Here is a 27,087-nt window from a genome sequence, read left to right as displayed (position 1 = left end):
GCCAAGCCGCCTCGGGGTGCGTGCGCGTGCGAGTGCGAGCGTGTCTTCTAGCCGTGGCCTCGATCACACCCCGCTCCGGCGGCCTGCATGGGTCTCCGCGCTTTCTTTTCTTCTACGATATAAGATATAATTATAATAATATATAATATCGCGCATGGACACACGAACACTTTTTTATATATATATACATATACGTTATGGAGGTACATCGAGTGCAGATACTGCAAAATATAATATAATATAGAGGTAGGTATGATATACCCGCGTGTATTGTATACGAGCGAGCACGCGTCTATAATATATAATAATAATATGCGCGGCGCGAGAGAGAATCGTAGGGCATTCAAGCTTCTTCCTCGTCGTAATCGCGCGAGACGCGGACTCCCCAATAACATTAATTGGCGTCGCGGTTTCGAGGAGACAAATTTATCATCGTTGTTCGAATAATCAGGACATCACGTGATTGGACATTTAAATGTCAAAAACCGGTACTGATGCGGGAAAGCTGACGGTCGAAATATAAAAAACAATGCGAACATTAAATGATTGATATATATATATATATATATATTTACGTATAATAGGTAATATAATATAAACCTCTATATATAGGTAGGTAGTACCCATACCTTGATTTTTCTTTTAGTCGTTTTTATATCATAAAGTATAGCGAGACTATGATTTAAAATTGTATATAATTAAATGTCAATATTTTGACAGCTCTACAACGTTCATAATATTAAAAACTGTAGTCACCATATTATATTATATATGTATATATAGGTACGCGAATTAATAATGGCTTTAAACGTTTGACCCGCAATTTTACACGCCGCCGTATTATTAAACGCATAATTTCGAGTTTATCGATTGCAAACAAATTGTTCAATTTTCTATACTAAAAAAAAAAATCACGACGGAATTGAGTTATTTATCTTATTACTTAATAACCGTAAAAGGATGATGATTCAGAAATGGTTTATACTATAGATTTATCTAAAATTGACCAGTGATGAAATTACTCGTAACTTTAAGTAGTTTATGTACATATTATTATTAGTGTATAGTGTATATACCTACTGTATGTACACGTTAAAAAAAGTTTTTTTTTTTGTTTTTAATTAGACATTAAATATCAAAGAGGCAGGATATATACATTATTATTATTATTATGTTTTTAGCTATTCGTTGAACTCGAGCGTGGGTGGTATGTATATATATAATATTATATTATATGTATAACTGTGTACAGCAAAAAAAAACACAAAATAACAGACATTTAACTCTCAATGCATAATACACGAGATATTATACGAATGACGATATGTCTATATTATAACGTTTATACAATCTGAATAAAAGCGATTTTCAACGCCCACAATGAAAATATCAACATAATATAGGTAATGACGAACGATATATGCCATAAGTAAGATTTTGTACGTTTAAGTTTGATCAGTAGATACATTTTGTTAAATTTGTTATCTTTCCCGTACAGTACGACGATGACAATAGTCAATAATCGATGAACCCTATTTAGAGGCGTACGATAATTTATAATTTATAAATTTGTTATAAACCTATAAAACACAACAAAAATAAACATCGGTATTTAATCTGTATAACTCAATTTTTCAGACGACATATTTAGAGGTGATCTTGGGGATAGATTATTATAATTAGTATTAGTCATTAGGACATTGGTACTTTAGTACTTACTTATTTGTGAACGTGCTTTTGTTTCGCAAAGAAGTTAAACCCGTATCAGCAAGAAGGCGTTTTAAAAACGTGTCGAGTTAAATTAAATATTATCAACCCGAGCTAGTCACGTTGCTAAAAATGTTTTATTACATTTTAAATCTCCTCATCCGGTAAAATTTTGATTTTATTACCAAAGTACATCGCGAAATATAATAAAATTGAGACTTTTTAGCTATTTACAAGTTAACAAAGAATTTTAAATTGAGCCTTTAGACCTCCATAGTTCCAACACGGGTTCTAACGTATATTATATAATAAGTAGGTAGGTAAAAACTCGTCGCAGGTCGCGACTTTTAGACACATTCACACGTCATGCGAAAAGTAACGGGAAAACTGACCATGACTTTAGATGACGATGTTATATTGTGATGAAGCCGCTCTCATTGTTAACGATATAACAAAATAATAATAATACATGAATTGCGCACATTTTAAATGTATAATATATACTAAGTTTTAGATTTTAACGTATGTTTAGAATATATTATAGACGGTAATCACATTTCAATAAACGTGTGTAAATCAGATAAAATAATATGCATTATGATATTAATAACTAATACCTAACCATTAATAATGCATAATAGATGGAGTAAGTTTTTTAAAACAAAAGTTTAAAGTATACACCGACGAATTAATTGTTACCGGGTATAATTAAACAGCTCGCATTTATCTGTATGTATATAATATAGTCCTATGTTATTAGTATCAGTACCTATATTATAAATTATAATCATGGTTATCTGTGATTGACAATTGTTCAAGTTCAAAAATAATTACTAATCAAATCAATTATTACCTATTGGATATTGGTATAAAATATTATTTGTTCGTTTACCTTGGAACCACACAGTATATAATACTATAATATTTTATAGGTGTATCATATATTGTAGTGACATAGCACTTATTGCTCGATTATTTTTCTATATTATGCATCATATAATAATGAAGTATAAATATTTTGTATTTTAAGCAATATTTGACTATAATTGGAACTCAAATTTTTGAAATACCTAAAATAAAAACTATATCCGGTCGAACCGGAGCGGTGGCAAAGAAACATAATAATTTGAACTTGGGACGGCGATATCGAAAAATTTAATGAATACAAGAAAACCAATGTCAATAACCGCGCTGATCATAAGCACACAAATATCTATATTCATCGATATTTGTTATTCATAGAACAAATCGAAATACTATTTAAATTAATTTGAGTCGTTTATAATAACGATTAAACTTTAAATGCATAGATAAACATTATCAAGTTTTCTGTTTTATATTAACAATAATTATTATTTATTTTACAGCTGATATAGTTCAACGATAACGCATTACAAAGTATAAGACTGTTGACACATACAGTCATATGTTGTGTTTTGCTAAGATATTAAAAATACTGCGAAGTAGAGAAAATTTGTGTACGATCAACGTTTTTTTTTTAAAAAAAATGTTATTACAATTATACGACTACGTTATTGAAATCGGAGTTGTAATATTTTTTTTAAAAGGATACGAAAATAGACGTGTTACACTGCAGGTATACCATTGCAGGAATACACCTATACATACCTAAGTGGTAACTATACGTTATAATATATTACTGTCCGTCAAAATTCTTAAAATAATAATATATGAAACCAAAACTCGGCACGTACCGCGATCTCGAAGAATAGATGATTTCAAAATTTCGTCTTTGTAAAAGTTCAAACCATTACCCATATATTTAAATCTGTTAACTGCCTTTCCCAATCGCTTTTGAAGACGTATACATAACAAACAGTGATCCGTGGTGATTTGCACCACTTTGATGGGTGTCATCAGTCTTGTTTGGGTAGTGGGTGCCTACACGAGAAATATACCTTGGCGACGGCGTATAATATAGGTAGGTATACTCCCTCCTGTACACGCATATTGGTATATTATACTTAAATATACGCTATACATTAACGGACTGCGCAGTAACGAAATCGTTAGCGTACCACTACCACGGTTGGGCGGTATAGCAATATCGCGAAAACGAGTATCTCGACCGCACGTACATACCTATCGTATATTATATATATTATACTAATATATACCTGCACGAGCGATCCGTTAACTGTATAATATACAATATACAATTATACACAGATTCGGTGTTGTCGGTCCGGTTGACGTCACACTCATATCATTATAAAGGTACGGGGGATGGGGGCTCGCGGGGTGTACTTAGCACCCCTAATTCTAACATCGGCACACTCACGATTTATCCCGTAGGTCTTTAATATAAGTTCTTATTATTTAATATGTTAATAATATAATATTAATGTGTACTGTAACAATGTCTAATACACATTATGAAACAGATATCGAAAGTGGCTTGTGGGGGTGGTCGATGGTTCTCGTCGTGTTTAATCAGGCGCGGATTGGTAAAATAGGGCACGGGATGCTACACAGTTTAAAGGGCAAATAACAAAAATTATTGTGGCAAATTTAAAACATGTAGATTATTTATAAAATATTAATATACTTTATTTTGTTTAAAAAAATATTCGTTAAAAACGTTAATAAATACCAAGTACCTACCTACAACTAACTTTCAATCAAAATTGTACAATATTATAGATTTATAGATAAATAATATTAGGCAAATATATTTTAGGGCAAGGGATAGTGTAGCATCACAACACCCCAGCCAGTCCGCGCCTGTGTAAAATCATCCATAATCTGGATAAATAACTGAAAAATAGGGACTTAAGCACCTCCAGGTTTTAGACTCTGAAATACACCGATCCCTGCATATCATTATCACGACAACAGAGATACAAACACCTATATAAATAATCATACACACACACAATATATCGTACGCGATATTAACGCGCAAAAGAAAAGGGTTCGGCCGTGGGTCGCGCGACGACGCTAGTCTGGCGCGCCCGTTTAAATATAGACCGGCGGCGTCGCGCGTCTGGACACCGCGGTCGCCAAAATAACCGCGTCTCGGCGGCGGGGAAACGCTTTATACGGGGACGGGCACGACCGGGCCGGCCAAAGGGGAATCGTCGGCAGCGGGCGATGGAGGAATCACTCAGGGGCAGGGGAGTGGGTGTATGGTGACGACGGTTTCGTGAAGGTGTGCGGGGGAGGGGGGAGATAAAAAGACTAGAAACGGCGCGCCGCACTCACTTCAAATAGTAAATCTGTCCCTCGGGCGTCCGGGCCTGTTCCCAACCCTGCGGCAGCGGGCCCAACTCGTCGATGGTGCTGGAAATGTCATAGCTTCGCTGTTTGGCGTGCTGCTGTTTCTGCTGCTGCATGGCCGCTCCGACGGCATACGTCTGCTGCAGCGAGGCGGGTGAGCTGTGCGCGCGCGAGTGTAATGGGACCGGCCCTGAGCACGACGGACCCACATTTGCAGTGCCGAATGCCGAATCACCCGAGTTTTCGCGGCTGTGCGATATGGACGGCGACTTGGAACCCGTCGACGGAGGGTTGAAGAACGACTTGGGCAGTTGTCGCATGCGCAACGGCAACTGGAGGGGCTTCTTGCCGTCCGGCTTCAGAACCGTGTCGAACAGCGCCTGTAAGTCTGTTTCCGAGTTCTGGTCTACCCGGACTACCAGGTTGCTGTTGACGCCCGACGGAGGGCTGCTTGGTCCTATCGGTTCCATTTTGATGCTCACCTGTTGGTGCTGTTCCTGTTGCTGCTGCTGTAAGCCGGACATGCTGACGTCTTCGGTGGGCGCAGGTCGTGATTGGTTGATCAGCTGCAGCCGCCGCTGGTGCACATCAAGCTGCAATGGTGTTTCCGATGCACAGGTATATCGGCCACAGGGGAGTATATTATTAGATCGTATTATATATAATAGGAGGCACTAATAAATACGATATAATATTACAGCGATATAATATCAACAACAAAAATAATAATAACAACAACAAAAACAACCAAAAATAACAAAAACGCCTTCATCCACTACGTCCGTTTTCCACCTGCAGTCACCGCGGTTATAATATAGTTTCTATATCACTTATTTTACTATCGACTGCTCGGTCACGTTTCGAACAAATATTATTTTCTATTGTAAGTACGATAATATCGGGATATACGTTTAAATTATTTTCGACGACGTCACAAACGCGCATTCACCGACGGGCTCGGACGGACCGAACACAAACGCGTTCACTCCAAAACTGTCTGGCGAGTAGCAACTAGGACTGGCTGGCGCAACTAGTATCAGCGCGAGGCGCACGCACGCACCGCATAAGCGGGCCGCCGCCGTCTAAGCGGTGGGGACTCCTCGACACGTCGGGCGCAGTGTAACCGCATACCGGCACGCGGCCCGCGCCGCTCATGCCGTCGGGCCTCCGCCGTTTTGGATGCACTGCCCCGGTGTAGAGTACCGCACCGCGCGCGTGTAGTGTGTAGTGTGTAAAACGACGATATTATATGAGGTTCGATTCATCAGCCCAACGCCCAACGCCACTACACCGGTGCGGGGCGCGCGCGTGCGATTCACACCGTCCGGCCGCATACGACGGCGGCGACGACGCTAAAGAGAGGTCATTCATAAACGGACGGCGGCGGATTTCGTCCAATTACACGAGTCGCGTACGGCTGCTGCAGTTGTTAAGCGTATACATTATAAATTACGTCATTGCACTTTATTTATTTGGTTTTTTTCCACGCGCTTGTGTGTCTCCACCGTTTTATACTCGATCTGTACGCGTGCTGTCCCATTCGGAAGTCTTCGAGAACAATTTTTTTTCCATTTCTATTTCCACCCACTGCAATAGATCCGGTTAGACATTATGCTCGACACACGTGCAAGTGTACATTATTTATTATTGTACAATATTTATTATTTTATGTTATACGTTTACACTACCCATGTGCATAATATAGGCACAACTATAGACCATACATTTTTGAGGTGCTAAAATTATACAAATTACATGAATCCTTTATATACACAATATTTTTAATAATAATAATAATAATCAATTAGTTGTATACGATATTAATAACGATTATATAATTATTATAATAAAATTAATAATAATCTAGATTAAAGCAATATTACCGGTGCAAATGTATTATTGATAATATCTTCAGTTTTTGATTAATTTGTCAAATATTTTCCAATATTAATTAACAGTGATATAAGTTTGAAAATTGTTCTGCCAGAGCCATGCTAGTTTGTAGACAAATTTTTCTTCGTCACATTATACAAATTAATACACTGGTATGAGTACATAATTATTCGAGTTATATGAAGGCGCTAACAAAATAATTTAACAGAGGGTGTTAAGCGCCACTAGTCACCCAGCCACGGCCGTATTTAAGATTTTGCCACAGTGGGCAACAACATTTTGAACATTTTGAACATTTTGGCGTCCCCGACTTTGCTTATGATTAATTTTTCCTAATTCAGTATTTTTACACAATGTTTATAATCTAACAAAAATCAAAAACAACTGTCTTATGATTATTAAATATATAATTACAAACTACTTTGGACGACTGAATTATATTATATTAATATTCTCATAATAAATTGATCTGACACTGCTCTTTTGCAGAGTTGAATAATATTTATATACCTATTTTGTTATAAAATAATAAAGATTTATTATACATTTATAAATCTAAAATTATTATTTTTATTTTTCAATAAATATTACTATAGCATATTATATGGTACAAGATATTCAGTACTATACTCCGTACCACGAGAGAACGCATACGGCTCCGCGCATCCGAATGATTGCGCTCCGTCGTTTCGAGGCCACATTTCGTAGGCCGCCGTATGCTTTCTCTCGTGGTACGGAGAGTATATTCAATTTAGTATTTAGCAAAAAAAAGAGAAAATTAATAAAAAAATGTTCTCATTGCCGAAAAGATATACAGAGATTGTAGATTATAGGAACCAATGCTACACAAATTTATTTATATATGTTAATTTATAATTTTCCACCGCATATTCGACAACATCGTTATACTTTTTTATAGTCGCCCCTAACATTTGTCATGGTGGGCTATTGCCCTCCAGAACGGGTAAGGTCGAATTGCACTTATTTTAGTCGAACTGCATTCGAGTTCAAAAAGTTTCAACAAAAATGTCATGCATGAAGGGATTAAAGATGTTGAAAATACTCATTTTCCTTCTCACTTACAGACTTAGGACTGTTTATGACTTTGGCATGGTTAAAAATGAGTTTTCGTATATATTATATACTATACAGATTACAGAGTGTCCCGTGAGGATATACCCATTAGCCGTAGAGGGGGACTCGCCGACCGGCTGGAAAAGTGAATCATTAGATATATAATTATCTACTAAATAGTTACTAAATTATTGAACGGCGTTATTTTCTGGGATAGTTGACAAATATATAGTATAATATAGTATCTCAAGAAAATCCAAGCATTTGCTATTTTTCGAACACATCTGTTTTAGACAGTGCAGTTCTATATAACAAATAACAATATCACTTTCTTATAATTTCATTAAATAATATATTATATATTTTGTATAATACATAATATATAAAATTTAAAAGTATGAAAAATAATAATTAGTATGCCAATGATTACATTTTAAGCGAGAAGGGAAGTTTTGAACATTTTTGTTGATAACCCTTTTTTGAACCCGAGTGCAGTTCGACCTTTTAATTTAGGTAAAAAGTGCAAGTCTATAGGAACTAACATAAGTAATTTTTTTACCGTATAGGAACTTACATTTATCACTTTTCCGCCGTGTAGGAACTAATATATTTATTTTTGATACCGGCTAGGTCTCGAGTAAGGAACTTATATTCACCAGTTGGCAGTTTCGTCTAAAGCCTATGCCTAAATGTATAATAGGTACCTGCAGCGCATATATCTTGTCTTCGGACAATAATCTCCGATTATATTATTTTAATTTATAATTCGATGGCGTCCTACCACAATATTGCATAAAATATTTTATATACTATATATAATGAGATAATCTACAATTTATATATGATTATTAGAGTAGGTATAATAATATAATACAGTACATCAAACCACGTGGGCTCGTTTCCCGTGACCGTTGATTGACACGCATCGCTGCAGTAATCGGAGATTTTGTAATATGATTATTTTAAAATTAACCTTCGTTTAAGAACGATCGATGATAAAAGTCAACAACGGACGGTGTACGTAGACAAGTATAATAATTACGCCCATATATAGTATAATATATAACATTATAGTTATAGTTGCCGTCTCACGTGCATGTGTTTCGGAGTCGGTGTCGAAGAAATCTAAAAAGGCGAGCAGAGTATAGCAGACACAGACTTAATATTAATTATTGATTATTAAACATAATATACGCCTAAACGAATCAAATAATATTATAATATTATGTTCCATGTAGTAACCGACGCTTGTCGGCATGTAAAGAAGCTCGAAATGTTTTAAGGCGTTGTGTGAAATTTGTAGTACAAACATTATAAGTAATAATATATCACCTGTAAGCTTATAGAGATATTTATACATGCACAAATAATCTGGTAATCCTTAGACCCAACAAACATCGAGTTTCTTTGAGTTAGGTAAGTACCTATCTCTTTGCCGCGGCTCATTCCTACATACGTATTAACCCATAGATGTATATATAAGTATCATATGTTTTTGAATAAAGGTACACATTCGACAAATAATATTCACTCAAGGTCGTGGGTGGATCGGTTTTTTGGGAAGGGTTTTATATTTTACCTCATTGTGTACTGGATACGAATAACTGTAATATTATATTGTATAGTTATAGCCGGTAAAGGTATTTCGGTATATTTGGTAAAGTGAAATATGTCAATGATAGGTATACGAGGTTGAAATTTAAAACCATTGAATATTTATAAATATTTACTCAATTATTACTGTGATGTCGATAATAACATACAAATATAGGTTAATATATTATATATACACGTTAAAAAGACTTTAGGTATATAAGTCTCCAGGATTATTGTTATTTGAAGAATAACTAAATTACTAAAACTAATTCTGTTAAAAAAAAAAATGTTATCACTACCTTACTATGTTAATATAATATTGCTTCGCTCAATATCCAATACAAAATACAATTAAATAATATAATATGGTTGGCCATATAGCACTCGCCGGAAATTAAGTTTTTAGTGATAAGCTGCAGTTGTACCTATATTTCATTATTTATTTACAAGATCTTACTATAGGTACCTACGTTACAATAAAATCACCGGCGTAAATAAAGGAGTGCGGAAAATTCAGCATCATTGGGCCTCTAGAAGGCCAGGGACATTTCTGTCAGTTTAAAATAGCAATAGAAAAAGCCCTTCCAGAATACTGAGTATTTGTATTTATATAAAGGAGCTATTTTCGTTTTTTTTTTGCATCTGAATAATCTGGTCATCTGGCATCTAAAAATTATCTTATTATAATGAGATAAATAATACTCTTCATATTCAAAAAGCATTTTGCATTCTCCTTATCACATATTATAGGTAATGTAGGTAAATATACTATCGCCGAGTATCGCACGTAGATTGACTTGTTAGTTAGGATATGTCACTAGAATTCGAACTTGACCAGTTGGCGAGATATGTCGTACAAACTACGAGTACCTACCTGTTAAAAATATGAGATCTAGTAGGTACGCGTTAATCATTACATTCCAAAAATAATACCTAACTGATCTCATTAACTGTTGATGAATAAGTCACACATGTTTATTGTTTACAATAGTTTGAATGTATTAAGTAATAATTTTCCCGGTTTAATTTTAAAATATTGGCTCGTATACCTAGATATAAACTTCAATATAACTCAATAAATATTAAAAAATAAATATAAAATAAAAAAATAATATATTTTGAATTTTCATTATTATCAATGAAAAGATAAGAAATTCACAATTATTTTATACATTTGGCAATCAGAATTTAATAATTTAATCGCCCATTTTAGTTACAGTCGTTTACCCACTGATTCAAAGTACTAGCAAATATAGATATTTCATATATTTATACGATTAAAATTTGAAACATAACATTAATATATTATACTATAAACTTTATTATTTACCTACCTTGTACCTAACTAAACATTATAGGTGAACGATTTAAACGGGTAAAAACATAATTTGAAGACGTGTCTTATGATGTTTTATAATACGTTCGTGTATTAAAAATGTTAACACATTTAAAATAACTTATAATATTATAAAATAGGTATAAAATAATCAATGTTTTTGTAAAAAAAAAATAATATTGTGTAAATAAATAATAACTGGTACCTACTTGTTGAAAATGCCAAATAAAAAAATAACATTCATGTAAAATATGATATAGTATATTATATATTAAATGTAGATTGTAGACATGTAATTTTTTCTGGGTATCTAGAATACCCATAATTAAATAAAATAATGATATATAGTCACTTAGTTATTGAAATAATGCATTTCAACGTGAACTAACTCACAATCAATGGTAACGGGTTTTCTTTTCATATACATACCGTATTATAATACATAAATACATAATATTATATAGACACAATATTGCAGTAAACCTACCTACCCATAATTATGTATTGTTTTCCAAATTTAATCGACTAAAAAAAAACTGCACGTATAGTGCATCTACATAATACAGGAAGTAGACTAAGTAGGAAGTTATTAACCCACTTAGTTTGTTCACTTTTTGCAAGTGTATCCGGCTATACTGATAAACTACCGGATGAATATTAATAAGAATTTTCGCTGCAAGACCACGACGACACACCATCATGGCGTGTGGGTATATTTCTAGACGAGCTAAAAAGAGCTGAAGATGCGCTATTCTTCTCCGGTGGATTAACAAAAAAAAAAATAATAATTATTATAATAATATTCGACAGGAAAATAATATGCTACACCGCATATTGAATGGGAGTACCAACCTACCTACCTACCTAGATTTTTTTCATCGCTTTATTCTTAGCAATTTATTATTATGTCAAAACCAATGAAATAATGACATCATGATTATTATGTAAACCGATAAGTAAGTACTAAATATAAATTGTTTTTACGTCTTATAAATTCTATTTGTCACATGTATTAATATATAACAATGATAAAAAGTATACAAATTGAATTATGAGCTAATGCGATGTTGTGATAAATTCACTGAGAAATACTAATATTGCACATTGATATAATATTTTACTGATATAGTAGGTAGGCACCTACCTTACCTTCATAAATCATAATATTATATATAGGTACAACACACGATTTAAGATAAACTATTTATACGCTTGTATAACTGTCTATCTTAAATCGTGGTACAACAGTAAGTTACCAAGTAGCAATAAAATTACTATCAAAAATCATCAAATTTTTTTTGCAAGGAGTTGGTAAAATATATCATATTTTATTGTCTCAGAAATATAGATAATAATAATGTAATGTATAAGATACCATCGATGGATATGTTCTTAAATAATTTTTGTAAATTTAACCAGAAAATGATTACCACAGCTATTTATATTTACGTTCATGTGGGTATGTTAAACACACCTACATTTAATTGTATTATGAAAATATAATATTATTGAAATCGTTTTAATACCTAAGGGTAAATTAAGACTGAGATCTATTAAGATTAACCTCTTAATTAAATAAAAATAATTCTTCCACAAAATTTAAAGAAAGTATTTACAAACAGATGTTTTTTTATTATACCTTAAAATGCATATACCTACCTAATTGTAAGCCATTTAATTTGGGATACAATATAAAAATATAGTTATAATTTACAATACGGAGCCATTAACAAATAAAAACGAGTGTTGATAATAGGCATACTTAGGCTAAATGGGCTATCTTTGAAAAGGCGTCATTAGCTTGAAACATCCGGCAATTAGGTTTTCAAAAAAGCTATATTATCCTTTTTTATAAATAACCCAAGTGAGTAATAACCCTATAGATTGAATAAAATAAAAAAATCGATTAATTAAAAATGTGTTTCTATTACTTAGTATGTTTTTCAATGATGGTATTATTAAACGACCGTTCTAAATAGCGATTTAATAATAATTATTTAAAACTAATTCTTTAGATTTACAATATCATTGACATATTATCACAATTAATGTGTAGACTATAGTCGTGTCTATAGAGTGTAGAGCAGGGACTGAGAACCTTTTGAATTTATCGGTATCGGTTCCGGTATTGGTTCTCCAAAAATAAAAATTTAACTGTTCCGGTTTTGTTATAATACAAATACTATACTAATAAAATACTAATAAAGGTATCTGTTCCAAATAATTAAGTTACTTACCTAAAAGTATAATAATTTTAAATATCTACCCAGAATACGGGTTTTATTAATAGTATGAGAAATATTAGAAAACTCATTTTATGATCATACACAGTTTATACACAAAACAGAAATACCATTAAATTAAGATAAATGAAATTAATTAATTGTTGAAACTAAAAGAACCTATTTAATTTAAATATTCCGATTCGTTTCTGGTACTTTAATTATTAAAATAAAGGTTTCGGTTCCGGTTCCGGTTCTTAATATTTTAATTTTCAGGAATCTGTTCTTTTAGGTTCAGTTCCAGTCCCTGGTGTAGAGGGTAGACGGTGCATTAAGTTGACTAAAATTATAAATTATACATTAATATCAAATTGACTATGAATCCGAGATGCGGCAGGCAGTGATACCTAACTACTAATAAGTAATCAGTAACTTTTTTCTTGCTGGAATAAATTGCAAGCAGAAATACATTTTTATGTGGTTATAGTTTTAATATTATTAACGGTGGGTAACTGGGTAAGCCACTCTAAAATGAATTTGTTCAATCTATTATCTAAACTAAGGCATTATAGATAATATTATTTACTATCAGCTAAACCTTCCTTAAATCGTCAAAATCGGTTGGGCATTTTTTGATTCTATAAATAAGCTATATAATAAGCCTAAGTAGGTAATACACTTTGACTTTTATATAATATAATAGGTGATACCCATGCCATCTATTCTAACACTCTTACAACCCATCTGGGATCCCAGAAATACCTAGTGTAGAATTACACAGTGGTAATCTATATATATATCAGATATAACCCAAATAATATCTGTATTATAGCCGACTATCTATCATAATACTTATCTATCGTTTCCGTTTTGCTTCAATTGAAATATTCTTAATATTGTATTTTGTTGAAATCAGTAGAGTATTTTTTTCAGTACCTATATAAATCTCAACCATAAACTTTGCCTCTAATATATAATAGATACTTCTCAATTTTAAATTTATTTATAAAAGATTTATTAGCCTAAACGACAAAAAACGTGTATTGATGATATGAATTGAATAACGAAGCTACAAACCCTCCCCAATCCTCAATGAATCTATTCGTATACTTGACTTTTATTTAAAACGGTCCAGTGGTTTATGAGTCTATGGCTATAGAATGAATAAACAAACGTTAATTTTTTTATTAAACGGCAACTATGGCTAGAAACTATTTGAAGGGGGCGGGGTACGGTTGGATTGGAACACGTGTGTGTATGTGTGGCAAGAATTTGTCACTAAAAACCCGGGTGGTCACCCATTCGGGAACTAGTGATACCGGCCGGTACTTGCACTCAGAACACGTTTCGCACCACACCAAGCCACAACATTAATTTTTATATATTAGAAAATTGTACAAAGTACCATTATTGTAACGTTATCTTTTTGTTAATAGCGATTTGATTTTCATAAGTAGTACATTTTGAATTTAAAAAATAGCATAATATTATCTAAATACCTAATAAATTACTAACTAATATTAAATTATTTAATTACAAACATTACAAAGGAGTTCATCATTATTTTTCTAATTTTAAAATAAATATTTTCTTACTATATAATATTTCACATATATCTCGGTATAACAGCAGTTATAAATATAGTCGTATAGTCGTATAGACTATAGATAACGCATATTAAAGTTTATTACCTATATCACAAATCAATTTAACATTAAATAATATAATATAATTAAGTACATATGCATTTGTACAAATATAATTATTTTAATGTCAAAAAAGATATTGTCATTGAAGTTAAGTTTTTATCTACCAATAATTTTAGTATGTGATAATCTAAAAACAAAATTGGAATATAATTATTCTTTGCATTGTGCAGAACTGCAGACGATGATTAATTATTATTTAAAATATTATTTTTTTAAATTAAATTTTATAGTATTGTCTGGACTCTAGGGTAACAATATGTTTTTTTTTATGTTATAAGGGTTTAATAACAATTTGTTTGCAATAGCCAATAGATCACACATTCACACGTATAATAAAGTAACGTAAGCCTCCAAATTATTGTAAAATTATATACCTAACGGCTAACATTATAAGTAAGTTATTCTGAATATAGACATAGTATATACATACTATGTACGATGTGGTACCTATATTAACACATTATATGCAAATACCTATGCTCGGAAACGAGTTTAGTTCAATATGACATTTATTAATAGAATCGCGGAAAAAAAGTCCCGGTAAAAAAAGTCCCATACTAGGAAAAAAAAGTCCCGATGAAAATGAATGGAGATATATCAAAATTTAAGAATAAATATGTTAAAATTGTATTGAAAAATACATTAATAAGTTACATAAAAAAATTTGTATCATAAAAAATTTTAATTACTTACTTAAATCACATATTAAAATATAATAAAATAATAAAATGTCTCTTATGGCTAAGAGACATTTCTATGTCTGTAATAGCTCTTTCTTATGTTATGACTTACGGCCGTTAAAAAAGCCTGTTTATAGGTATACATGTTATGCCTATTATTATACCAAAAAACGTTTGTTTTTATGTAATGTTCCTACTTCCTAATCAAAGTTCAAATTATAAGTACCTATCTATAGTAATTTCGTATATATTTATTAGTCTACTATATTTTAAAAACCATCCAGAATGAATTCCTATTAAACAAACTAAATTTTTTTAAAACTACCTTTCAATTTATGATGAATAATTTATAATATGAAACTTTTTATATTTATCCATACAATTTGATATATACCATATTATTATCATTAAACTAAAACTAAATACTAAATTACTAAGTTATAGCAAAAGCCAAAAATATGATCTTCATTAAGGAACTTGAAAATTAAATATATATTATATATATTATAATATATACATTATATAGGTATGTAAACTTCTTTCTATTTTTTTATATTACATGATTTTTTGTGTAACTTTAATATATTTTTCAGTACAATTTTAACATATTTATACTTCAATTTTGATATATTTTCATTCATTTTTTTGGGGAGATTTTTTTTCCTAGCGTGTGACTTTTTTTACCGATTACCTTATTAATAAAATAAAATGTGTCTTAAATAATATTAATATAATTGTTCATTATCTACTTGTCATACCTATTATGCATATGTACTCTAATTACATATTTGGCTTATATTATATACTCATTTGATACAGTTTATATAATTTTAATTTAACATTGTACAATAAAACGTAGACATTTGTCAAAATATTATATTGTGAACTTTATTTGGTTCAAAACTTAATCAGAACAATTATTTATATTATATTATATTTAGATAATTTCATAGTTATGTTTAAAATTGAAATCAAAATATTTTTATAATGTTATTCATAAATGAAATGACACAACAAGAATACAATTCATTTTATATTTTATTCAAGATTACTACTTTTGTAGATTATATTTTGTTTAACTACAATTGATTTAACTTATGATTAGAAAAATTATAACAATTAATGTCACGTTGTGATGAATTGGATTATATAAAAATAAATCAATAGATAATTACTAGAATTATATACTCCAAATAAGTTTTTTTTTATAACAAAAACACAGTATGGTATTGGAATATCATACAAATAAGTTACAACAATATTTATAAATAGAATATTATACTCTGGAGAAAATATATTTATTTTTTCCTTGAAAATAACATGTATAGGCAACCAAACATTGATATATAATAGCTGAAGTATTCACATAATATTTTAAAAACATGATTGCATTCATCTATTAAAATATTATAATATTCAAATAGTTAATTACTATTTCACGTGAATTGGTTTAATAAAATATTTTAATGAAAATCGCATATAAATAAGAATTAAAGTGTGCAAGAAATTAGCCTAAAAACAATTATTGGCTCTGATTGTCCATTAATTAGCTTAGCCTATTTTGTTAATAAAAAAGAAAATCAATACAACTATATTACTCTGAGGAACAAAACAAAACGTGTACATAATAATATATGGCTTCATTATAATATTGCTTCTTAGTTCTTATTTTTTCTCAGAAGATTTAGTGTTTTTAGACACACTTGGCGATCCTTTATTAGTACGTTTCGGGGCTACTGGTGGATCGTTTGAGACTAACGGTGTGGAATTATCAACAGAAATTTGAGAGGCTTGAGCTATTTCAGAAGGTTGAGCTACGTTTTTCACTGGCTCATCCGTTTTGGGTGCTGGTGAATCGGATTTAGACGAATTTTCTTCAAGTTTTGAGGACTCTTTTGACTCTGTACTCGCATCAGAAGTTTCCTTTACCGGTTCCACTAGTTCCGGTTTCGGCAATTCTTCTTCTACTGATTTCAAAGTACACGCTTCAGAGGTTGGCAGTTCTTGTACAAGTTCTGTGGATTCTGATTTTGTCGATTCTAACTCTGCTGGCTGTTGAGACTCTTTAATAGTGTCATCCGATTTTATTGTTTCTTTCACAGATTCCACAGACACTGGTTTTACTGATTCTTGAGCTTGGGTAGCGGGTGTGGTCGGAGGTGTTGGTGCAGTAACAGTAGGAGTATCGGGTGTCTTCAACTCTTTCAAAATATCTTTGGATAGGTCGAGCTTTTCCAATTGTTTGATAGCCAGATCACTACTATCGACTTCAAGTTCAGAACTCACTGGTGGAATAGTAGTTGACGTTTTTTTCAAAGCAGATTTCAGTGGCCTTGGTTCTTCAGTATGCACAACTTCTGGTGGTGTAGGTGTTGTCACAGCAACAGCCTCAATACTAACTTCTGGAACATTTCCAAGTGTTTCATTGATCTTGGACCATATATTAGAAAAGCTGTCTCTGCCTAAATAATCCATGTTTCCTTGTTCCCAAGATTGACGTCGCAGAAAATCTTCTAATGCTTTTTGGTCCGGGGTTTTTTCACCTAGTGGAACCCTGGCGAATTGTCCAGCCAAACCACCCTGAAAAAATGTGTAAATTGAAATTAGAATGTTCATAAATGATTGTATAGGTATGTACATCTTATACGTATAACAATATGTTGAATTCTATGATTATATACACTTAAAAATTATATAATACTTACATCTATGTGACAAATCTGGTCCTTAGGTACCTCGCAATGTGTCGGAGAATCAGGACGACAGTTATTAACACTCAAACCGGAGAAGGGGTTACTGGGAATATCATCAGAACATGCAGGATTTTGTGTTTCACTTATTGACCGATCTGGCTCTGGCAGTTGCTTTTCCTCATTGAATTCTCTTACTTCTTCAACATATTGTTCATTATTCTGCTCATAATTTCCAAATTTATTACATTCTTCCACTAGATTATTCTGAAAACTACAGTCTCTTGTTTGCTCTTCCGTTTCAAAGTTATTTTTACAATAATAATTTTCCACTTCCTGTTCACAATGATTATTCGAACACACTTCCACCAAATTTCTATCACCACTGACATATTCCTTTTCAACTTCATCATTTTTTTGCTCATTTTTTTCAACCAAATACACATCCCAGGGGTCAGTGAAATCATAATGATCCTCTTTTGGAGGTTCATAAGTAGGAATATAATAATTATTTGAAGTACTATCAGAAGTATAATTATTATCAGGAGTATAATTATTTAGATTATGAGGAGTATAATTATCAGACGTATTATTTTTATTATGGGATTTGGGATGAAAATCATAGGAATAACGGCTACTGAGGCGACTTTCTATCTGTGTAAAAAAGCAAAAACAAAACAAAACGGTGCAAGTTATTTGTGTAAAATAGAACATGTGAAAAATAAATCAATTAAAAAATACACCATTTAAGCCTAAATGAGCGCATGCAAAAGCCAATTAACCATTGACAGAAGCCCCAGCAGCAGTTATGAAGGATGAGCGTATGCGTGTGTAATTTAAAAACTAAATTTTTAAAGTTTAAGACTAATATCTAGTAAAGCGTTTTCACTTTACATACCATTTCTGAGTAGTTGTAACACTGGATCTTTTGGATATTTCTAGTTGAGCTTTATACAACACAAGTTAGTTCAAGCAAACAGTTAGAACAATGATCTTAGAGTACATAGGTTTTTGATCCCAAAATGTAAAAATAATCCTTAAATTGTTAAATTTAGTAATTAGTAATATGTTACCATTTCGGTGGACAGTCTAGGATGGACATGGCGACAGAACAAATCCCACCAAAGTTGCAATAGTTCTTGTAATCCAGATCCTCCGTGTTTTGACGTTACAAGTCTAGTTTCTGTATTAAACGACTGAAGCCAGGGTTTACTGGAAGATATAAAGTGAACGATCTTCATATTTTGGCCAAACCTGAGAATATAGTTTTTTAGTAAAATTACATTTTCAGACAAAAAAGATCACATTAATTTCCTACTGTTTTAGTGCCGGTAAATATGAATACGTAGACGACCAAACTACATTATAGGTAAATGATAAATGTTTTGAAATATCTGTGTTAGACCATTCTTTGAAAAACATATTTAACAGTCCTTGGTCTCCTCCTAAAAACAAAACGCGAGCATATTCAATGCACAATAACTGTTATAATTAATTACGTTTTACCATCGAAAGATCCTCTGGTTCTTGCGAATTCTAATAACTGGCCAAATGTGTCCTGAGAAGGTTTGTACACAAACACACCAGAGTTGAAGCAATCTGGCCATCCTGGATCCGGAGCAGCCGATAATTCTTCACGTTCAAATAATTCATCACAGTTTTGCAACACCTTTTACACATAATTAATTTTATAAAATATGACGCACAATAACGTACTACCTAATTTTATTTTCTGAACAAAGTCCAGCTAAACATTGTTTTTAACTATCAAATTGAACTTTGTAATAGTCGATGTATAGTATTATAGCTGTTTTACTTCGAGAAGTATTGTTCTCTTATAATATAATGTGTTATCATATACATATTATAACGACGAATATATTATTATAATAACAAAATCCAAACAATTTTCAAGCTTTTATTTTTCTTTATAGTCAATTCTCATATTGTTGATACAACATTACAACGTATATTTTATCGAGTAACGAGGTTTATCAAAATAAAAGTTTGGTACTCATTAGAAGAAGATATTATATCTATTATAATAAATCATGCAATAAAAAATCGTTTATAATCGTTTCATATAACTATTTCCTTTATTTATAAGTATATTTATAAGAGTTTTAAATGTTTAATATTGATAGAATACGTATAGGTATATAGGGTATGTATACAGAGTACAGGTAAAGGTACCAAAAATGTTACTTCAAAAAAAAAAAAATTATCTTCATCCATCTAAATTTACATAACTAAATTGCTTTAATAATTAATTTGGGTATTTTACATATTTTGAGGTGTAATAGATCTCGCCTACATTATAGGATTTTAGGAAATAATTCATCAAACAATACATAATGTTATGCCTATTAAAGTAGCACTTTTAAAATGTATAATTTTCTAAAATTATATTACTACATTAGACAGTATTTTCGTAATCTTAGATCTTACATTATACTTCAGTATATTAGTCATTAGTGTAACTGATTCACACATTTTATACATTAGAATCGTGTAAATGCGCAGAGAACTTAAAATATTTTGGAACGACCCCAAGTACGAAATGTCTCAAGTGCTCCGACGTTGGTGCATGTCTAAAAATACTAATAAATAACTGTGCTGAATAAATATACATTTTCGTAACTACGCTTAATAATCTAAACTATATTAGACATATCAAAGAAAATTATAATCACGCGTATTAAACGGTACGGTCACATCCCTCTTTTTGCAATTAATATTTAAATTTTTGGTAACAATGTACCAGTAACTTAATATATATACGATAGAAAACGAGATGATGACATTTTTTTTACAACTTACAACATAGCTGTAAGGCAGCATTAGTGCTTGCGAAAAAAAAATTGCTAGGGTTGTTGTCGTAATAAGGTTAAGTTCCATACGGCAACGTTACCGCCACCATCATAAATTAATATATTTATTTCTATATACGGGAAGTATATCATCAAAATTTACTATTATTTTAATACCTGTTTGTGTTACTTAATTACGCGAAACATCTTCACGATGTTATACTCTGATTATTCAACCATAAAATAATTAAATGATGTACACCTAATTCATTCCTGATCCACGTAATGAAAATATTTTGCAATTTAGGACGCGAGAAAAAGTTACATTTGAATCTATAAATTAATAAAAATTAAAGTGGATAGTTGATCGATTTAAACTGGGTTACTGTATTTGTTTTTATATTTTTAAGATGACAATGTTATAAGATAATGATGTGCAAATCTAATAAATATTATATAATAGTTATTACAAAAATATTATTAAACCTACATTTTCGACCCTAAATTCAAACTTGAGATGAAACTGTTGAGTTTACTTTTAAAGAGATATTTAAAGAATCTTTATGGTTTATTTTTTTAAATTAAACATTTGCATTTATTAATACTAATAATATTGTTTACTAATATATGATGATTAATCGAGGAAATGAATTGTTGTTTTTGGAGTTAATTCGGAGTATTTGGACTATAACTATTATAACATAAATACATAATTAATAATAATACATAATATGTATAAGGTACCTATCATGATTCGTGGACATAATACATTACATTATTCTGTATTCCGTAAAAAAATCAAGCACTTGCCCAGAGATAATAGATACCAACAGATTCCTTATTTCATTATACCTTCATACGTTGTGGATACAATGTAATAATATGTTATAATTTAATAAGAAAATTGTTGCTTATACCAATGTGTCTGCGTCGAGGAACACGCATTTATCGTAATTGGTAAACGTCCAGCAATGAAGTTTGGTGAAAGTCACTCCGAGTTCGGGGCGACACATCAGGGCCAAATGAGTTTGATCCTTGGAATCCAATACGTCCACTACTTTGACTTCATCGAATACGGCTTCGATTTGTTGTCTAAACAACAATAGTTTTTAAAAAATTGCTTAGAATTTACACAAAGAAAAAAAGATCTTTATAAGTGAAGCAAACACTTAATATTTTATGATGCGTTTCATATATTTATTTATTTATTTATTCAATCATACTTCATAGGCGCCGTTACACCAGGTGTAATTAGTATGGCCAACTTGTGCACAGTTCCAACGGTTTTCAACGAATGCGCCAGGACTAATGCTCCCAAGGAATAGGAATCGTTCGTGGCCAATGTCACCCATGCATTGTCTGAAAATAATTCAAAAAGCGATAAAAAATTATTTAATATATAGGTACCAAATCTTAAATATGGGATAATATAATACAACTAAAAAGAGGATTACAATATTATTTAAAATAAATATTATGATAGCGTCTAGAAAATGAAATAATATTTGCTATTAATCGAATCTGAAAAAATGTAACAAATGATGAACATTTTTAAGTCAAAATAATAAATAAATAAATAATAATAGTAATAATTATAATAAGAATAAAATAATATAGTAATGAGTAATGACGTAATGGTCATTAATTTACTGGAAACCCATATAGAGTGCAAACTACAATTCTATTTAAAACTATAAACACATAATTCAAATAAGAATATTATAATTTGCAGGTTCAATTTAAATAAAAACACAAATAATCGGTGTACCTATCTACTTAATTAAGTTTTTCAAATACTAAATTAAAACGTCGATAATTTACAAATTCTTTTATATGTAAATTAATATTAATCAAAATACTAAAAAATTGCTGTATGTTAGGTAATAAAATTTATCACATGCATCTCTATACGTCATCGTTTAAAGTCTGATCAATGATTAGATACTATCTATGATCAATGCTACGTAAGATTACTTGTTTTGCCGATTATTTTGATTTACTGACACATGTGAATTATAATCAATATAATAATGTATTAATACAATTTAATATTATGGCATATAAACTTATAGAATAACCATGGTAAGTTATTAAATAATAATTTATTATATTTTCAGTAGGGTACTCTATATTAATAATTATTTTTTTCAAAATTTTAAACAAATATTTTTTAATCAACACACCATAATTGTTTTTAGCTCAACTGTAACTAAAATCTATAATTATTGTGATTGAATTTATTGGTAAATATTTGTTTTTCACTAACCAATAAATATAAAACAAAATAAATAGTATTTACCTATTTTATTATGTCCATAGTGACAATTTGTTCAATAATTTTGCTCTACCTATTCAGGTTGTTACATTTGATCGTCAATTATTTGGTTAAAAATTTAAATATTAAATGTAAATTATTTTCAGAATTTAAATCAAAATATGATTGAGTTCGGTCGTCTTATGATAGTTACTTTTAAAATAGTTATAGCAGTGTACATGGTTTACAAAACCATAAGCAGTGAAGATCGTGAAGAACGTTTGATATTGATGGACTACTGGTGTACGATTGGTTTCTTTGCACTCATAGAGTATATTTCCGACAAGTATGACCATGTAATTTGTTTAATATCAAATTTAATATTGCTCTGCTCGGGTAATTTTTAATGATATATAAATATATTTTGTGATTAGTTTGTAGAAATGTTCTACTTGAAATCAAACTCGTTCGAAAAGAACGAATAGGAATAGTCTAATAAAATAGGCAGCAATAAACTCATTTCAACAAAGTAATTACGATGGTGTATATTCCTTTTTTATTTTCAGGTTGTTTGATTGGTTACCATTTTACCAAGAAATCAAACTTGGCGTTTCATTGTGGCTTTATTACACATTTGGGATTCATCTATTATTCACCAAAATAGTTAAACCAATATTCCAACTATGTGGCTCGATGTTGGCTCGTTTTATGGCAATTACAGATATTATGTTCATGAACTTTGGGAACATTTTCTGGAGTTTTACAAATCGTACAATTCAAATGGATGATTACTTTTAAAGTCCCACATGACTTATTTAAATTAATAATCTATTAGTAGTTATTTATTGGCTATGTTGATGTATGAGATGAAGCCATATTATAATCATTAAAATTAAAAAAAAAGAAAAAGATCAATGAAAATCCATAATTGTTATGTAAAAATTCAAAAGTAAAAAAAAATTCTGTCAATTTTTTTTTTAAATGTTGTTTTTGGTGGTAAATAGTCTGTACGATATCTTGCAATAGTTTTGTACATACCTAGTACATCATAATATGATAAACGGAAAATATTTAGTCATTCCTATAGATAATTATAAAATACTAGCTGATCCCGTGCACTTCGTTGCCGGTTAAATGTATTAACTCTAATGACTCAAACTTTGTTCAATTTGTTATTTAATATTCAGTGTATGGTTTTCAAAATTTATCTTAAATTTCCTGTTGCCCGGAATAAAAATTCTGATTCGCAGCAGTACATTATCAGGTAGGCATCTACCTGCGGTAGATCGCGGACCCCGTGCTGTTTTTACGTAAGTGAATAATTTAACTCTAAAGAATCAAAGTTATAGTAAGGTTGTCATTTTTACTTAACTCCACCTACAGTGGATTTATATAATCAATTTATACAAAATCCTATCCTAACATAACCGTACTAAAATCCGATGTATAAAAAAAAAACAAATTTAACCCTTTATAAATTAACCTATCTTCTTCTCAGAGGTCTAATCTACCCACAAACATTAATTTATATATATATATATATATATATCTAAATTTATAAATACGCAAACTATAACTACCTATACAGACTAAACTCTGGAACTACTCATCAGATCTTCTTGTATTTATTATACATATATATATATATGTATATTGACAAAAGATATTAGATAATAATACAAATCGTTTAAAATATTAAACGTCTGTGATTTAGAACGAAACATTTTATCTAATAAATCTTATATAATATTATATCATTAATAAAATATATGTTTTATTTTTTTGTTGACAAATCAACAAACATGCCCGATTAACCAATAGCAAGCAATATATTTTACACCAGTGGATTGTCCTAAAATTGTCTTTGATATAAATTTTCTCCGTGAAATACTCTTTCGTTTAAAAAAAAATCAAGAAGATCTGATAAGTAGTTCCAGAGTTTAGCCTGTACAGAGATTTTCATTTCACATTTTTATTGTTAGATATTATATTATAATTTATATTTAAAAAATAAAATTTCCATCGGAAATCTTAAAATTCCCGTTTGAGCACCTCCCGAGGTGGGTCCTCTCCTTTTTTAAATTAACCTATCTTTTAAGTTTGGCCAAATTACACACAGTGTAAACAATTTCATCAAAATCGGTCCAGTAGTTTTGGAGTTTATCCCGGACAAACACTGTGACACGAAATGTTTATATATTTTATATATATATATAAGAAATATGTATATTGTATAGGTATTGCAGGTCACTAAATTTGTTTGAAATATGTTCAGTGCACACAATGTATATATTAAAACAATAAAATGTATATTATTGTACCTATTAATAATTAATATACCGATTTTTACAATTATAACACTCTGCAAGAGTCGAGATTAAGATGACACAACTACACAAGAAAATTAAAATTTTGGAATCATTCCAATGCTTGTTGTTTTGGCTAATACATTACTGATTCAGGTGTGATTGATTGAATATTTGAATCGATTAATTGAACTACAGATGGGTAGTATAATAATTCATAAGTTATAACTTATAAATAATCATAATTCAAATTTATAATACAAATATTATACAGTAGACAATTAACAACTACAACAACACAATTAATAATAGAATAGAAAAACTATTAATAAGCTAATTACATTTTTAAAGTTGTGCATTTTCAATCATTGTTCATTTATTTATTATTATTACATAATTTGTAGGAATGTGCAACCTTTTTTTTTAGATTTATCAATCAATAACGACTATACTTTTTAGAATTGACTCAGTACAATCAATGAGTCCATATTAATGTTGATTAAATTACCATTTATTTTGTTCAATAAATTAAAATTATATGTAGGTAATATTGTGGTATATCGCATGTGAAAGTGTTTAGGTAATGATTATGCAATGGATACTTTTGTGATTCTTCTTAATTTAGATATTTGGCTTATGTGTACAAAACAAATGAGGCGAAAAACAAATTAGTTTTAAGTATAAAAAAAGTACAAACAGTAAACAGTATTTATTTTTTCATAATTACGTCTAAACTGAGTTATATTTCATAGCAATGTAGCAATTTAGTGAACCAATGTCAAAGTAATCATCTATGTGCATTGCTAAATGTCTATCATATTATTTAAGGGGAATAAGAGGTGATTTCCAAAAATTATAAATAATACCTTCGTCTTTCATGTCACCCAATATTCTTAGTGTTGAGTGTGAACAATGTATTACTGTTGTAAATAAAGCTGAGTAATGTCTTATAATTATATATATCAATTATATTTTTTATTTCATATCAAATTAAAACGTTAACGTTAATTTGAATAGTTAAAGTAATCGAATATTATATAGAGTGAGCAAATAATTATGATAACTGTTTTTCTTTTATTTATTCTTTTATTAGAAGCTCATGGCAGTAATTGTAATATTTTATTAAAAATGTATAATTATACTACATAATATTTCACATTAACAAATCAAATATTTAATATTTAAATAAATACATGGATAAATAGGCAAGCGAATAATTATCATTATATTAGATTCAGAGCGGAGCGATATGAATGTATTATTGGTTTTACTTTGTTTTTGGTTTATGCGTGTCTGTTACCACTCATCAACTATTAAAGCGATAAAAATGTAAATATGGCAATATTCAAGTAGCAAATTGGGTCTATTTGGATCTTTTTGGGTCAATTTAGAATAATCCAAAAAAAATTAGGCATAAAATAGTATTTTTACGCAAAATCCGGATTTTGACAATATAAATTTATTTTTTTTTATTGTTATTCTAAACTGAATTCAAAATATAATTTTCAAAATATTTTAGCTTTTCTTGCTCTAATATTATGAGCTAACATTTTTAATGTTTTAATTTTTT

The 27,087-nt window shown here is 30.3% G+C and overlaps 3 protein-coding genes across 4 annotated transcripts in view; 1 reads left to right on the top strand and 2 right to left on the bottom strand.

Moving 5' to 3' along the window:
- The window catches only part of LOC100162199 (transcriptional coactivator YAP1), a 35,192-nt gene extending 29,213 nt beyond the window's left edge, over positions 1–5,979 (bottom strand). The window contains exon 1 of the mRNA XM_001948007.5: positions 4,933–5,979. Within this exon, the coding sequence (XP_001948042.1) occupies positions 4,933–5,471 (539 nt within the window). The 5' untranslated portion in view covers positions 5,472–5,979. The remainder of the gene's footprint in view (positions 1–4,932) is intronic.
- Positions 5,980–16,477: 10,498 nt separating this feature from the next.
- The window catches only part of LOC100164266 (glycogenin-1), a 16,863-nt gene continuing 6,253 nt past the window's right edge, over positions 16,478–27,087 (bottom strand). The window contains exons 2-8 of one of the 2 annotated variants that reach the window (XM_008181876.3): positions 22,181–22,316; positions 21,875–22,049; positions 19,654–19,816; positions 19,466–19,592; positions 19,221–19,401; positions 18,163–18,801; positions 16,478–18,037 (exon numbers count right to left, since the gene is read on the bottom strand). In XM_008181876.3, coding sequence (XP_008180098.1) covers positions 17,123–18,037; positions 18,163–18,801; positions 19,221–19,401; positions 19,466–19,592; positions 19,654–19,816; positions 21,875–22,049; positions 22,181–22,316 — 2,336 coding nt within the window. In that variant the 3' untranslated portion in view covers positions 16,478–17,122. The remainder of the gene's footprint in view (positions 18,038–18,162; positions 18,802–19,220; positions 19,402–19,465; positions 19,593–19,653; positions 19,817–21,874; positions 22,050–22,180; positions 22,317–27,087) is intronic. The other variant, XM_003242442.4, reaches the window with a different exon arrangement.
- On the top strand, positions 22,744–24,355 carry LOC100574268 (receptor expression-enhancing protein 4-like). Its single transcript, XM_003242443.4, has 3 exons — positions 22,744–23,200; positions 23,379–23,557; positions 23,778–24,355. Exons 2-3 carry the CDS (start codon positions 23,394–23,396, stop codon positions 24,007–24,009), a joined length of 396 nt encoding a protein of 131 aa, XP_003242491.1. The 5' UTR covers positions 22,744–23,200; positions 23,379–23,393; the 3' UTR covers positions 24,010–24,355.

This window comes from Acyrthosiphon pisum, chromosome A1 (assembly GCF_005508785.2).
Source record: "Acyrthosiphon pisum isolate AL4f chromosome A1, pea_aphid_22Mar2018_4r6ur, whole genome shotgun sequence".
Lineage (NCBI taxonomy): Eukaryota > Metazoa > Arthropoda > Insecta > Hemiptera > Aphididae > Acyrthosiphon > Acyrthosiphon pisum.
Note: the sequence above shows the minus strand (reverse complement) of the source record. Positions and strands in the feature narration are given on the sequence as shown.